We start from the raw sequence: 14,186 nt of genomic DNA, 5'->3' as shown, positions 1-14,186 counted from the left end.
GGGGTATGGTAGTAGGTGCCAGGCGCACCGGTTTGTGTCAAGAACTCCAACGCTGCTGGGATTTTCACGCTCAACAGCTTCCCTTGTCTATCAAGAATGGTCCACCACCCAAAGGACATCCAGCCAACTTAACACAACTGTGGGAAGCATTGGAGTCAACATAGGCCAGCATCCCTGTGGAATGCTTTCGACACACTGAGTATACCAAACGTTAGGAACACCTTTCTAATATTGAGTTGCTTTGCCCTCAGAAAAGCCTCAATTCATTGGGGGCATGAACTGCAAGGTGTCGAAAGTGTTCCACCACGTTCCACCACGTGACAATGATTTTGAAAAACGAAAAACGTTATTATTGAAATGAAACTGTTCCATGAACATGTGCATAATAAAAATAATCATAACTGGCAAGCAGATCGGTAGAAATGGTAGGATAAATTGTAAGCTTCCCCAAACTTAAAACTCACGAACTGCCTATGGTCTTTAATATTACACCCATAAAAAAATGTGCCTGCCTATGGAAATCAAAGGCCAGTCAAACTGATTTGTTTTGGTGCCCGCCCTGCTGGTCAGTCTATGTCATGGAAAGAGCATGTGTTCCTAATGTTTTGTACACTCAGTGTATATATACTGTATATATACAGTGCATTCGGAAAGTATTCAGACCCATTGACTTTTTCCACATTTTGTTAAGTTACAGCCTTATTCTAAAATGTATTAAATCTTTTTTTCCCTCATCAATCTACACACAATACCTCATAATGACAAAGTGAAAACCTGTTTTTATACATTTTTGCACATTTAATTAAAATAAAAAACAGAAATACTTTATTTACATAAGTATTCAGACCCTTTGCTATGAGACTCGAAATTGAGATCAGGTGCATCCTGTTTCCATGAGATGTTTCTACAACTTCATTGGAGTCCACCTGTGGTAAATGTAATTGATTGGACATGATTTGGAAAGGCACACACCTGTCTATATACGGTCCCACAGTTGACAGTGCATGTCAGAGGAAAACCGAAGGAATGGTCTGTAGAGCTCTGAGACAGGATTGTGTCGGGCACAGATCTGGGCAAGGGTACCAAAAAATGTCTGCAGCAGCGAAGGTCCCCAAGAACACAGTGGCCTCCATCATCCTTAAATGGAAGAAGTTAGGAATCACCAACACTCTTCCTAAAGCTGGCCTCCCGGCCAAACTGAGCAATCGGGGTAGAAGGGCCTTGGTCAGGGAGGTGACCAAGAACCCGATGGTCACTCTGATAGAGCTCCAGAGTTCCTCTGTGGAGATGGAAGAACCTTCCAGAAGGACAACCATCTCTGCAGCACTCCACCAATCAGGCCTTTATGGTAGAGTGGCCAGACGGAAGCCACTCCTCAGTAAAAGGCACATGATAGCCTGCTTGGAGTTTGCCAAAAGGCACCTAAAGGACTCTCAGACCATGAGAAACAAGATTCTCTGGTCGGATGAAACCAAGATTGAACTTGTTGACCTGAATGCCAAGCATCACATCTGGAGGAAACCTGGCACCATCCTTATGGTGAAGCATGGTGGTGGCAGCATCATGCTGTGGGGATGTTTTTCAGCGACAGGGACTGGGAGTCTAGTCAGGATTGAGGGAAAGGTGAACGGAGCAAAGTACAGAGATCCTTGATGAAAGGACCTCAGACTGGGGTGAAGGTTCACCTTCCAACAGGACAACGACCCTAAGCACACAGCCAAGACAACACAGGAGTGGCTTCAGGACAAGTCTCTGAATGTCCTTGAGTGGCCCAGCCAGAGCCTGGACTTGAACCCGATCGAACATCTCTGGAGAGACCTGAAAATAGCTGTGCAGCGACGCTCCCCATCCAACCTGACAGAGCTTGAGATGATCTGCAGAGAAGAATGGGAGAAACTCCCCAAATACAGGTGTGCCACGCTTGTAGCGTGCTTCAACAAAGTACTAAGTAAAGGGTCTGAATACTTATGTAAATGTCATATTTCCGTTTTTTTAAACGTGTAAATTGTAAAAAAATCTAAAAACCTGTTTTTGCTTTGTTATTATGGCGTACTGTGTGTAGATTGATGAGGGTAAAAAAACAATTGTATCCATTTTAGAATAAGGCTGTAACGTAACAAAATGTGGAAAAAGTCAAGGGGTCTGTGTTAATGCAGCATTGCAGCTTCAGCATAAGTGTGTTTGAGACTTCTTTAAATACTGGGTAGCTTTGGACTTTATTGTGTATGTGGCACATACTATACAAGTATTTAATTTGCTGTATAATCACACAAGTGCAAATATGCATATAATTTTGTAAATTTTTCCCCACAGTGTGTTCCATGTACACTCTTAGAAAAAAAAGGTGCTATGTAGAACCTAAAAGGGTTCTTTGGTTTTCCCCATAGGAGAACCCTTTTTGGTTCCATGTAGAATCCTTTTGGGTTCTACCTGGAACCAAAAAGGGTTCTTCTATGGGGACAGCTGAAGAACCCTTTTTTCTAAGCGTGTACTTTCACATTATGAGTGTTATGTTGTACGCTTCAGGCACATTGCAACACCACTGAGAGCACGTGATATCACCAAATATCTGTGTACTTTTATTTGAAGATGACTATATTTAAACATATGGATTGATGATGAGCTTGATGTTGGAATATGTTATGTATTACACGTGCTACATCTGTATCTTTTAAAAAGGAAGATTTCAGAATAGAGTGTTGGATGAATGCAAACAGCTAGGTTGATGGTTGTGTTTGACTAAATAAACTAAACATACCTAATCATGCAAAAAGGTCCTGAAATTCCTTTGATGTATTTTTATCATTTGACAAACTCAAAAATAAATCCATGACCGCTTCAGAGGAATAACAATTGGTTGATTGTCTCTACAGCACATACCCTTTAAATCACCACACCACAACACCGTCACTCTGGTTTAATCAATTTTAATAAATAAATACAAAAATAAATGAATCTCATCGAGACATAGTCATAGTTTAAATCCGGGTCAATAGGCTGACAGACAGACAGACGGACACACCCAGGTCAGCTGACTCCAGGCCAGGTGTGGAGGAGGAGGAGACAGCCGGTTGGTGGAATCCGAGGCCCACCCCCGTCCAATGAAAGAAGAGGAAAGAAGACAGGGGAGGTGGAGTTGGAGTGTCCATATCATATATGTGCCAGCTGAGGTTAGTGCTGTGTCCATCACTACACTCTTCTCTTCCACAATGAGGGGACTGAGAGTACGCCATTAATTCTGCTCTCATACAGTAGTAGCATGGGACTTCCATGTCCCACTGTTCCATGGTTCCTCTGGGCATTCCACTGATGGGAAAGTACACAGCTTTCTGAGGACACTTGTACTGTAACACTCTTCAATAACATTTGTTCTTTGCATAATTGCTAGTTCCCATCTAGACTAGAGTAGGATTTCTGATTTGATCAAGCGGTATCTCTTAGTAGCATGTATAGGTATACAGTACGTTCTCTCAGAAAACACTAGACAGACAAAATGTATACACAAATCACAAGGCAAGTCCAACAACATTTTACAGGTATCATCACCCATACGGAGAAAAAAAATACATTTCAATATATTTAACGTCACGTAAAATGTATTTCAAATACATGTAGATACATTTGCATCTTCGCTAAAATGCATTTACTGCCATAAAATGCATTTCAGAGATCCATGTTCCACATTTACATCTTTGCTCAAATACAATATTCCAGAAATGCATGGCTATGACATCTAGTCTAAAGGGTGTCAAAGTGGTTCCTAATTGGGCTTCTTAAATTGCTCTTTACGTGTTGATCAATGGAGAAAAAATGTTGGGCCACCAAGCCAAAACTTTGGCAGTGATATAATTTCAATTGTGATGGTGAGTAAAAACAAAAACATTTGATTTCACCTAATTTTTACATTCTGTCGTAAAGAGCACATGTTCAACTTCATAAAAAATATGTTTTCCCCATAAAAAACAAACAGAGTACATTAGTACATTAGTACATTAGTAAGTGGCTCTCTTCAGCTTCATTCAATCGGGCACTCGGCTGTTTTTATTATTACATTTTCTATCGATTTAAACAAACATGATACATCGTACAATGCTCCACAATATGTCAAAGTGTAGGTCTAGGTTTTGTGCTTCCAATGAGTGGTATTGTAGCAGCTCTACAGAGGATGGTTAGTGGTGTTATGGTGCGTTCGTAACCAATTGGCCCTCCAACTGGTAATTACTAGTTAAATCAGCCAAAAATCCCCTTGTGACAGGGGGAATGGAAGCTTTATAGCAAGTCTTTATTCATATTGAAAATCAGATTTATTGAATTATCCATATGGTCTATATTAAAGGGCACTTCATTTCATATAACAGGGTTTTAAAATTCAATAGTGGTGCATAATTTCTACTTAACATATAAAAGGGACGCAAAAAGGCACTCATTTCGTGGAACGACCCAGTACATGTTAAGTTCTGCCCGTTGGACGTTGGTTGCAATGCTCTCATCAAGTTTCTTTGTTTATTTGTCATATGCACAGTCACTGACCAATAATGTATAATGTTTGTAGTTATTGTTGTAGTCATTTAAATGCATTTATATGCATGTTAGTGCTTTTGGTATGTGTCAAGTACAATAAATGCATTTTGACAAAATAGATTGTGTAATGGTGGCAGCCTATTAGAAGACTTGGAGGTGTGGCTTGTTGGGGCGTGGCTTTGTCTTTGTGCTTTTTGGCCTCTCGTGACAGATTGTCATGCAACTTAATGTGTTATGTTGTGTTCTGTGCTTAAAGGTTAAGTTTGTACACTGCTAGTTCTGCAGTCTTAATGAGACATAAGTGCATGTGATACCAAAGAGCCTACTAAAGCTTCATTGTTAAGACAGTCACCATTTTGTTACAATATGATTTGGCAATTGTTTTTATGTTTGTCATACATTTTAATTAAAAAATATATTTCTTACAAATACATTTAAATGCATGTTGGAATATATTTTACAAAACATTTCCAAATATAATGTATTTCAGAACGCATTTTGAAATACATTAAATACATTTTCTGATGACTTTAACATATATTGTGATATACATTTTACACACATTTATATACACCTTTTAAATACATTCTGTAAATTATGTTGGAATGTATTTAAAGTGTATTCAATAAATAAAAATAAAATACATTATTTGGCCAATTTTAAATATTTCACATGTATCCTAAAAAATGTATCAAAAATATATTTTAAATGTATTTTTTTTCGTATGGGCACTCATGAGACTCATAATCACTCCTGATTAATTCTGTCACACTTAGAACACAAAACAATAGTTATAATCACACACCTCTCTTCTACGACAAAAAAACAGTTGTCCGATATGATAAAAGAGTTCAATAGCATTTCTAAGAATAAGAATGAAAGATTTTCAAATAAAGTACATATACACAAACAATCTGGAAGACCTGCATTTCCGTAGTTGATATCATATCATATCATTTTTTAAAGTCTCCCTTATGAAACTCTCCCTGGATGTTGCTCTTACAGTCAGTGTAGATCCCAAGCCTTGCTACTGTAACATGCGGGATATGAACCATGGTCTCCCACGGGTCCGAGGGCAGACCCTGGTTTTGAAGTTTGCAGGCGGGGCTACCTCATCATGTGACCATGAGCAACCATGCCCGACAAGTCTGCTACATTCACCCCCCTTTGACCTACTCCCCCACGAGAGATCCCCCCATGTTGGGCGCCAATGTAACATGCAGGATATCTACCCGGGTCGCCCACGGGAGCAACCAACGTCTTAGACAGTTAGACCAAGAGGAAATTCCCCCTTGGTCCGAGGGCAGACACTGGTTTTTAAGTTCGCAAGCGGGGCTACTTCATCACGTGACCAAGAGCAACTATGCCCGACTCATGTCCGCTACACTACTGTACACCACTGAGATTCAACAATGCACCCACATTAGTGCACCAACAATGTCACTGACGTATGTTAACCCCCAGCATTAAATGATACCATGCTTCCAGCTATACTGTCATGAGCATCATCACATCTTCCATCAGGCCGCTAGCTGAGCTAACGTAGGATGGCGCCTGAGGCATGGAGTGTAGCTTTCACCTATACAGCATGCATCATCTTACACATTCCAATTATAGCACTATACTAGCAGGCCTCAGTGACAACATACCATATGCAAAAATGGGCTCAGTTCTAGATAAGCTAGTGCAAAGTGAAAAGCTACGATACAAGGGAAAATAAAATAGCAATAAATACAAAGCTACTGTATATAGTGATAGTCTAAGAAGACTACACAAAAAGCATTTTCTATAGTCCAGTACATAGCAGCACAATGAGGTTCAGTTTTTTTCTCACAAAGGAAGCAGCAGTAGATGCTAAGTATAAAGAGGTCAGGGTGGGGGCTACACAGGTCTAACTAGAATGGGCTGGAATGTGTCTGAGGTCACAGTATGATAATTCAGTTCAGGTCGGATGCAGACTGATAGTTCAAATAGGCTACATACTGTCTGCACCAGTGTTTTGTGTTGAAGTTGAAGTAGATGGAACAGTGACAGGCTCTGGGCCTGGTGTGAGGGTGTCTGGAGTGAGGACCATTCCTACCCCTTGGCCAGGGGATAGAGTGAGTAATGTGGGAGGTATATGGTATCTACAGGTGGCCCTGCCTACAGCACGTGGCAGCAGTTGTACTGGGCGAAGGGCAGGAGTTTCTCCTTGGAGGTGGGCTGGATGTTGAAGGACAGGGCCTTCTCACAGAGAGGGAACTGCAGCAGGCGGTCTCTCAGGTTCACGTTCTTCCCCTTCCCAGGATCCAGTCTTACCGTAGGGTCGGTCCCCGCCTCCCTGGGCCCAAGGCGACCCTGTGGTGCATTGTGGGATCTCTCTAACTGAAGCTCCTCTGGAGTGTCCCCTTCAGACTCCTCACCAGGCCCTCCCACCTTGCGGGTCGTCTCCACCCCATCAGGGCCCAGGTCCACACAGTGGTTACGGGGCAGAGAGCGGGGTGAGGCGCCTGGGGTGGACCCCCCACCCTTCACCATGAGCTTAGGCTTGGACTCTGTGGTGTTGTTGTTGTTTTCAAGAATAGCATCTTCTTCCCCTTCCATGATGTCTGGGCTGGGAGTTTCCTGTTGCCCCCGACAACACTGCACCCCCCCGAGGCGAGGCAGGTATGGAGGGTGAGCTTTAGGGCTGATCGAACTATCTACCACAGCCTGAACCTGGTTTTCTAAACCATTGATTGGCTGGTCTGAAGTCAAATGACTACCTAGTCTCAGTGGGTCACATGACATGTCTCCTTCCTCCATGGGCTTCTCCTCTGACTCCATCGTACCCTGTTCCTGTTCCTGTCTGGATGCCACCTGGTCAAGCTCCATCTCTCTGCTGTGGCTAGAAACCCTGTCCTTCAGCTCCCTGTCCCACTCCCCCCTCTCTGTCTCCAGTGCTTCCTCCACTGAGGTGCCCAACAGGCCTGTTTCCTCTCCCTGACCTGGCACTACTCTTACTGGGCTGTGTGGAGCCTCTGGTGCTGTGAGCATGGGACTAGACTGTTCTGTAGACACAGTGGTTGATACCAAGCCTATTATATGAGGCAGTGTTTGAATATTATGAAGTTCAACATGTGGTTTGCCTGCCTCTTCCACCTCATCTTCCTCCTCCTCCTCCTCCTCCTCCTCCTCTTCACAGATGAGCTGCAGGGCTCCCAGGCTCTTGACCTGTCGGGGTTCGTCAGGGGGTGGGGGGCGCAGGGTGAGCCCCAGGCAGGGCCCTGTGCTGTACTCAGGCTGAAGCAGCAGGGGCCTGTGGGTCAGGAAGTTCCCAGACTCAGACACCCCTCGGCGGGGACAGCCGTCCAGCAGGCCATGGAGCCCCCTCTGTTCCAGATCCAGAGGCTCAGACCGCGGCCTCCTGTAGAAGAGAAAGAGATATTAGAAATTAGTAGAGTTCATGATCAGCTAGTGGCATTTTTGTGCCTTTGTGAATCACTGTGACTGACTCTACTATATGAATGCTGAGTCTTACTGGAGTTGTGGTGGCTCGTCCCATGCACTGTCGACTTTCGGGATCTCGCTGGGCTGCTCCTGCTTGTCTCTCAGGATACGCTCCCCCAGCAGGTAATATGTGGCTGTAATGTGGTTGTATTGATCCGCTTCTAGAGCCCTGGGTGTATTATAATGACACACTAATTCGTTTTAATTTAGAATATAATATTTAAAAGCAACCACATTTCAGAACTGCATCCACAAATGCATATCACCAAGTTATCTTGCTTAAAAGCTTACTGATCTGAGGTAGAGTACAAAGGAAGAGGATAGAGATTGAGAGAAAGAGAATATGGAGAGAAGAGGGAGATGTAGAGAAGTCCTCACTGTTGGATGGCATCGCGGTCAGCGATGTTGCCGCTGGTCATGGCTTGGAGGATGATCTCGTGTTCTTCCTGGGACAGGCTGCGGTGGGAGGTGAGGGGGGCAGCACTGTGCCCTGTGGGGGAGGGGTTGACCCCCTGCAGCCAGGTGTGGTTCTCGATCTCCTCCAGGGAGGCGCGGCTAGACGGGTCCCTCTGCAGCATACGGGAGATCAGACTGGGAGAGAGAGAGAGAGAGGCATTGAGAGAGCGAGAGAGACATTGAGAGAGACGGTTGTGAATTCGCCTTCCATAGACCAGATACTATATATACCTCTGTGGCCTCTTTTTGTAACAGTGGTACACGAGTGAAGTTCTCATGCATACTGATTCAGTTATTGACAGGCAAAGCACATAACCCCATATATCTGTGATACAAGAGTGAATGAGTTCAAACTATCAATCTATTTCATAATCAATATTCATGAGCGCCTGCAGACATCAGACAGTCTTTAGGTGCATCCATGCAGGGCCAGGCAGGTAATTTGCTGAGAGGCATGGCATAGTCTGACTCTGTGCATCATCATGCAGGCTCTGACGCAGGATGGGGACTTTGTATTCCTCCGTCTCACTGGTAGGTGAGTGTGTGCGTGCGTGTGTGTGTCGTCTTGTTATTTTATCCTTGTGAGGACCTAAAATCCCCAAAAGTCCCCACAAGGATAGTAAAACCTGAAAAATTCTGTTTCTCATCGTCCCCACAAGCACAAAGGCTATTTTGAGTTTAGGGGTTAGGTTTAGGGTTACAATTAGGGTTAGGGTTAGGGTAAGGGGTTATGTTTAGGGTTAGGAGTTAGGTTTAGGGTTAAGGTTGGGGTAAGGGATAGGTTTAGGGGTTAGGGAAAATAGGATTTTTAATGGAAATCAATTTTAGGTCCCCACGAGGATATGATGTGTGTGCATACACCTTTAAGTGGTTTAACCATGTAAGACCAGGATCACCAATCAGCCTAAAGGCTCTATCCTCCTTTAATAATACCACTATCAGATATGTTCTATTTTCCCTTATGTCCATTTACACTGTGCAAGTACCCATGCTTTTCTGAACCTCCAATAATGCTCTTGTTGTTTGGTATATCCTATTCATACAACTACTGAAATATTAATAGAAATTAATTATTTACACTCTGTCCTCCTAACTGACCCATGCATATCTCACAACACTACTATACAGTAAAGTAAAGCACAGAGAGAGAGAGAGAGAGAGAGAGAGAGAGAGAGAGAGAGAGAGAGAGAGAGAGAGAGAGAGAGAGAGAGAGAGAGAGAGAGAGCAGGAGAGAGAGAGAGAGAGCAGGAGAGAGAGAGAGAGAGAGAGAGAGAGAGCAGAGAGAGAGAGAGAGAGAGCAGGAGAGAGAGAGAGAGAGCAGGAGAGAGAGAGAGAGAGAGAGAGAGAGAGAGAGAGAGAGAGAGAGAGAGAGAGAGAGAGACAGGAGAGAGAGAGAGAGAGAGAGAGAGAGAGAGAGAGCAGGAGAGCGAGAGAGAGAGAGAGAGAGCGAGAGCAGGAGAGAGAGAGAGAGAGAGAGAGCAGGAGAGAGAGAGAGAGAGAGAGAGAGAGAGAGAGAGAGAGAGAGAGAGAGAGAGAGAGGGAGAGAGAGAGAGAGAGAGAGCAGGAGAGAGAGAGAGCAGGAGAGAGAGAGAGCAGGAGAGAGAGAGAGAGAGAGAGAGAGAGAGAGAGAGAGAGAGAGAGAGAGAGAGAGAGAGAGAGAGAGAGAGAGAGAGAGAGCAGGAGAGAGAGAGAGAGAGAGAGCGAGAGAGAGAGAGAGAGAGAGAGAGAGAGAGAGAGAGAGAGAGAGAGAGACAGGAGAGAGAGAGAGAGAGAGAGAGAGCAGGAGAGAGAGAGAGAGAGAGAGAGAGAGAGAGAGAGAGAGAGAGAGAGAGAGAGAGAGAGAGAGAGAGAGAGAGCAGAGAGAGAGAGAGAGAGAGAGAGAGAGAGAGAGAGAGAGAGAGAGAGAGAGCAGGAGAGCGAGAGAGAGAGAGAGACGAGAGCAGGAGAGCGAGAGAGAGAGAGAGAGAGCGAGAGCAGGAGAGAGAGAGAGAGAGAGAGAGAGAGAGAGAGAGACAGGAGAGAGAGAGAGAGCAGGGAGAGAGAGAGAGAGCAGAGAGAGAGAGAGAGAGAGAGAGAGAGAGAGAGCAGGAGAGAGAGAGAGAGAGAGAGCAGGAGAGAGCAGGAGAGAGAGAGAGAGAGCAGGAGAGAGAGAGAGAGAGCAGGAGAGAGAGAGAGAGAGAGAGAGAGAGAGAGAGAGAGCAGCAGAGAGAGAGTGCGAGAGAGAGAGCAACAGAAGGGAGAGAGAGATAGCAGGAGAGGGAGAGGGAGAGGGAGAGGGAGAGGGAGAGGGAGAGGGAGAGGGAGAGGGAGAGGGAGAGGGAGAGGGATGGAGGGTGGGCGGGGAGAGGTCTGCTTTTGCTCTGTTGATTGTGCCCGCAGGACTGTTCTGTTTTGCAAGGAATCATCTTCCCATGAAAAGAGCTTTCATAAGGGCCTTGGTCATATGACCCAGGTTCTATGTTTGGAACTGTTCCTGAGCCAGTCAGCTAGATGTCTGAGGCACAATCATCTGACTCAGAACCACAAGGTCTGGGAGGTCTGGACTGCGGTTCAGTGGCTGCAGGGGTGTTCTTGAGTCTCAAACACAAATAGCATTGGTACCAAGGGGCTTAGCTAATACATCACTTTTTTAACACAAAGACAGACTGTTTTGTTCAGATTTAACTTTAATAGATACCAGAGCTGGGGTGAGATCTGGGGTCAGATGTAGAATGGAGTGACTAGGTATCCAGGGATTGATCTGAACGACGCAATGAATTACAGACCAGTGCCAGTCCAATACAACATGGATCTGAACCAACTCACTCAGCAACTCTCAGTTTCCTAGAACTGTCATCATTTTTGGACGTCCAGAGATAAACTTTAATTTCAGCCATCTCTTTATTCTACCCACTGGTTGGCTGGCCCCCTCAAATCAACTTTCAGTATTGTATTCCCTATTCAGTGATTGACTTGCGCCTTCTGACAAAAACAGCCAAAGAGCACAGGGTACACTGTGTCCAGAAGGCTGTTTGCACAAGGTTCTCAGTTAGGTGTGAGGTTCAGAGTTTGGGCGATAGGAGACATGGGGTTAATACAATTCTCACCCCACCTCTTTGAAGTCACGTAGATCACATCAATACGCTCTTTTTGTTTACAAAGCCCTGCTCCACAAACTTCTGACTTACCTAACATCACTGTTAAGATTTAAAATGACAAATTATCAAACCCGTTCACAGGGTTGGTTAACTCTGGAGACTCCTTTGGTATCTAGAGAGTTAGGTAAATCAACCTTTAATTTCCTTGCAACTTACTTGTGGAATGATCTACAATACACTTTAAAATGTGAGGAATTGGTGCCTCTAGGGCATTTCAGACGGTTGTTAGGGGACCTTTTTACTGAACAATGTGTAAAAAGGTCAAAATAAAGGTTGGCTGGGGCAGACTGGGGTAGGGCAGGTTGGGGCAGGGCATTCAGAAACACACAGAGAGCTGACAACTGGCATCATGGTTATTATGTGTCTGTATGTATCGTTGTTGTATAACCACAGTCTGTTTCTAGTGCATCTGAGAATTATAAAACCATATGACATATTTAAACTGCATTGTATGGCACTGTGTTGAGTTTAATGTATGGATGTGTGTGAGAGCTGGAGGCTTAAAGGAGAGGTTGATGGTACTCACTCTTTGCAGTCTGCAGAGACATGGGCGGGGACGGTGTAGCGACAGTCCATAATCATGGTGAGCGTCTCACTGTCATTGGTCTCCTGGAAAGGGGGCTGTCCACACACAAGCATGAAGAGGATCACCCCCAGCGACCAAATATCTGTAACACAAACACCATGCATACAGTCACCATAGATACAATACATAAACACATTGTCAAACTTCATAAAGTGAGTATGCACACACATACTATATGATCACTAGGGCCCAGAGATTTGTATGGTCAGGTCACATGATCAAGAAAAAACTGCTTGCCCTAATAATCACTCGAACAAACCAACCAACAAACATCTACAGTATAACTTATCCCTCAGTAGGCTGGTTCCAGTGGCTGAAATGAATGATGTTGTTTACAGGTCCAGGTTTTTGTCCCAGACAGCTAGGTGAGTACATACAGTAACTCTCCCTCCCCCAGGCACAGTGTCAGAGGCAGGGTCTGGAGCCTGGAGCAAGCACACAGGCCTTGAGACACTCACCCACACTGTGAGTGGCCCTATGAGACAGAGAGAGCCAACCTCTCACCCACACTGTGAGTGGCCCTATGAGACAGAGAGAGCCAACCTCTCACCCACACTAACACTCTGTGTCCCTATGGCCCTGCCCAGAGCCTTCTATCTATCTGGCTCTGGCTCTGCTCTTACTGAGTGACATTCTTCTTTAGCATGCTAGCAGATACCCATAGACTTCCAGTCATTGCGCTAATGCTAGTTAGCAATGGCTCGCAAATCTACCTCTAACTTCCTTCATACTGGACATAGGGACATAAAAATGGTATTCGCTAGTTCATCTGACTCTGGGGAAGTTGCCAAAATCCCGAAGTATCCCTTTAAGGTTCAGTTAATGATGTCTGTGAGAAAGCCAGAACACCCCATGGCACAGATTATTAATGCTGTATGAGGGCAGATATTACCCATGTGGAATCCCTGTGATTATTCTCCTATTCTGTTCTGTCTCTGCCTAATTCCTGCAATCTCTCTCTATATACTGTTTATACACTGAACAAAAATGTAAACGCAACATGCTACAATTTCAAAGATTTTAATGAGTTACAGTTCATATAATAAAATCAGTCAATTGAAATAAATGAATTAGGCCCTAATCAATGGATTTGCATCTGTTGGTCATAGATACTTACAAAAAAAGTAGGGACGTGGATCAGAAAAACAGTCAGTATCTGGCGTGACCACCATTTTCCTCATGCAGCGCGACACATTACATTTACATTTTAGTCATTTAGCAGACGCTCTTATCCAGAGCGACTTATAGTTAGTGAGTGCATACATTTTCATACTGGCCCTCTGTGGGACTCGAACCCACTACCCTGGCGTTGCAAACGCCATGCTCTACCAACTGAGCTACACGGGACACATCTCCTTCACATAGAGTTGATCAGGCTGTTGATTGTGGCCTGTGGAATGTTGCCCCACTCCTCTTCAATGGCTGTGCGAAGTTGCTGGATATTGGGGGAACTGGAACATGCTGTCGTACACGTTGATCCAGAGCATCCCAAACATGCTTAATGGGTGACATGTCTGGTGAGTATGCAGGCCATGGAAGAACTGGAAAATGTTCAGCTTCCAGGAATTGTGTACAGATCCTTGCGACATGGGGCCTTGCATAATCATGCTGAAACATGAGGTGATGGCGGCGAATGAATGGCATGACAATGGGCCTCAGGATCTCGTCACGGTATCTCGTTGCATTCAAATTGCCATCAATAAAATGCAATTGTGTTTGTTGTCCTTAGCTTATGCCTGCCCATACCATAACCCCACCGCCACCATGGGGCACTCCGTTCACAATGTTGACATCAGCAAACTGCTCACCCACACGACGCCATACTCGCTGTCTGCCATCTGCCCGGTACAGTTAAAACCGGGATTCATCCATGAAGAGCACACTTCTCCAGCATGCTAATGGTCATCAAAGGTGAGCATTTGCCCACTGAAGTCGGTTACGACGCCGAACTGCAGTCAGGTCAAGACCCTGGTGAGGATGACGAGCACACAGATGAGCTTCTCTGAGATGGTTTCTGA

General features: G+C 44.7%; 1 protein-coding gene across 1 annotated transcript in view; it reads right to left on the bottom strand.

Moving 5' to 3' along the window:
• Window positions 1-4,273: 4,273 nt before the first annotated feature.
• The window catches only part of LOC121576728 (SNF-related serine/threonine-protein kinase-like), a 47,979-nt gene continuing 38,066 nt past the window's right edge, over window positions 4,274-14,186 (bottom strand). Inside the window, exons 3-6 of the mRNA XM_041890120.2 lie at window positions 12,109-12,250; window positions 8,368-8,580; window positions 8,021-8,158; window positions 4,274-7,906 (exon numbers count right to left, since the gene is read on the bottom strand). Of these exons, the coding sequence (XP_041746054.1) occupies window positions 6,664-7,906; window positions 8,021-8,158; window positions 8,368-8,580; window positions 12,109-12,250 (1,736 nt within the window). The 3' untranslated portion in view covers window positions 4,274-6,663. The remainder of the gene's footprint in view (window positions 7,907-8,020; window positions 8,159-8,367; window positions 8,581-12,108; window positions 12,251-14,186) is intronic.

The sequence above is a fragment of the Coregonus clupeaformis genome, chromosome 29 (genome assembly GCF_020615455.1).
Source record: "Coregonus clupeaformis isolate EN_2021a chromosome 29, ASM2061545v1, whole genome shotgun sequence".
NCBI lineage: Eukaryota > Metazoa > Chordata > Actinopteri > Salmoniformes > Salmonidae > Coregonus > Coregonus clupeaformis.
Note: the sequence above shows the minus strand (reverse complement) of the source record. Positions and strands in the feature narration are given on the sequence as shown.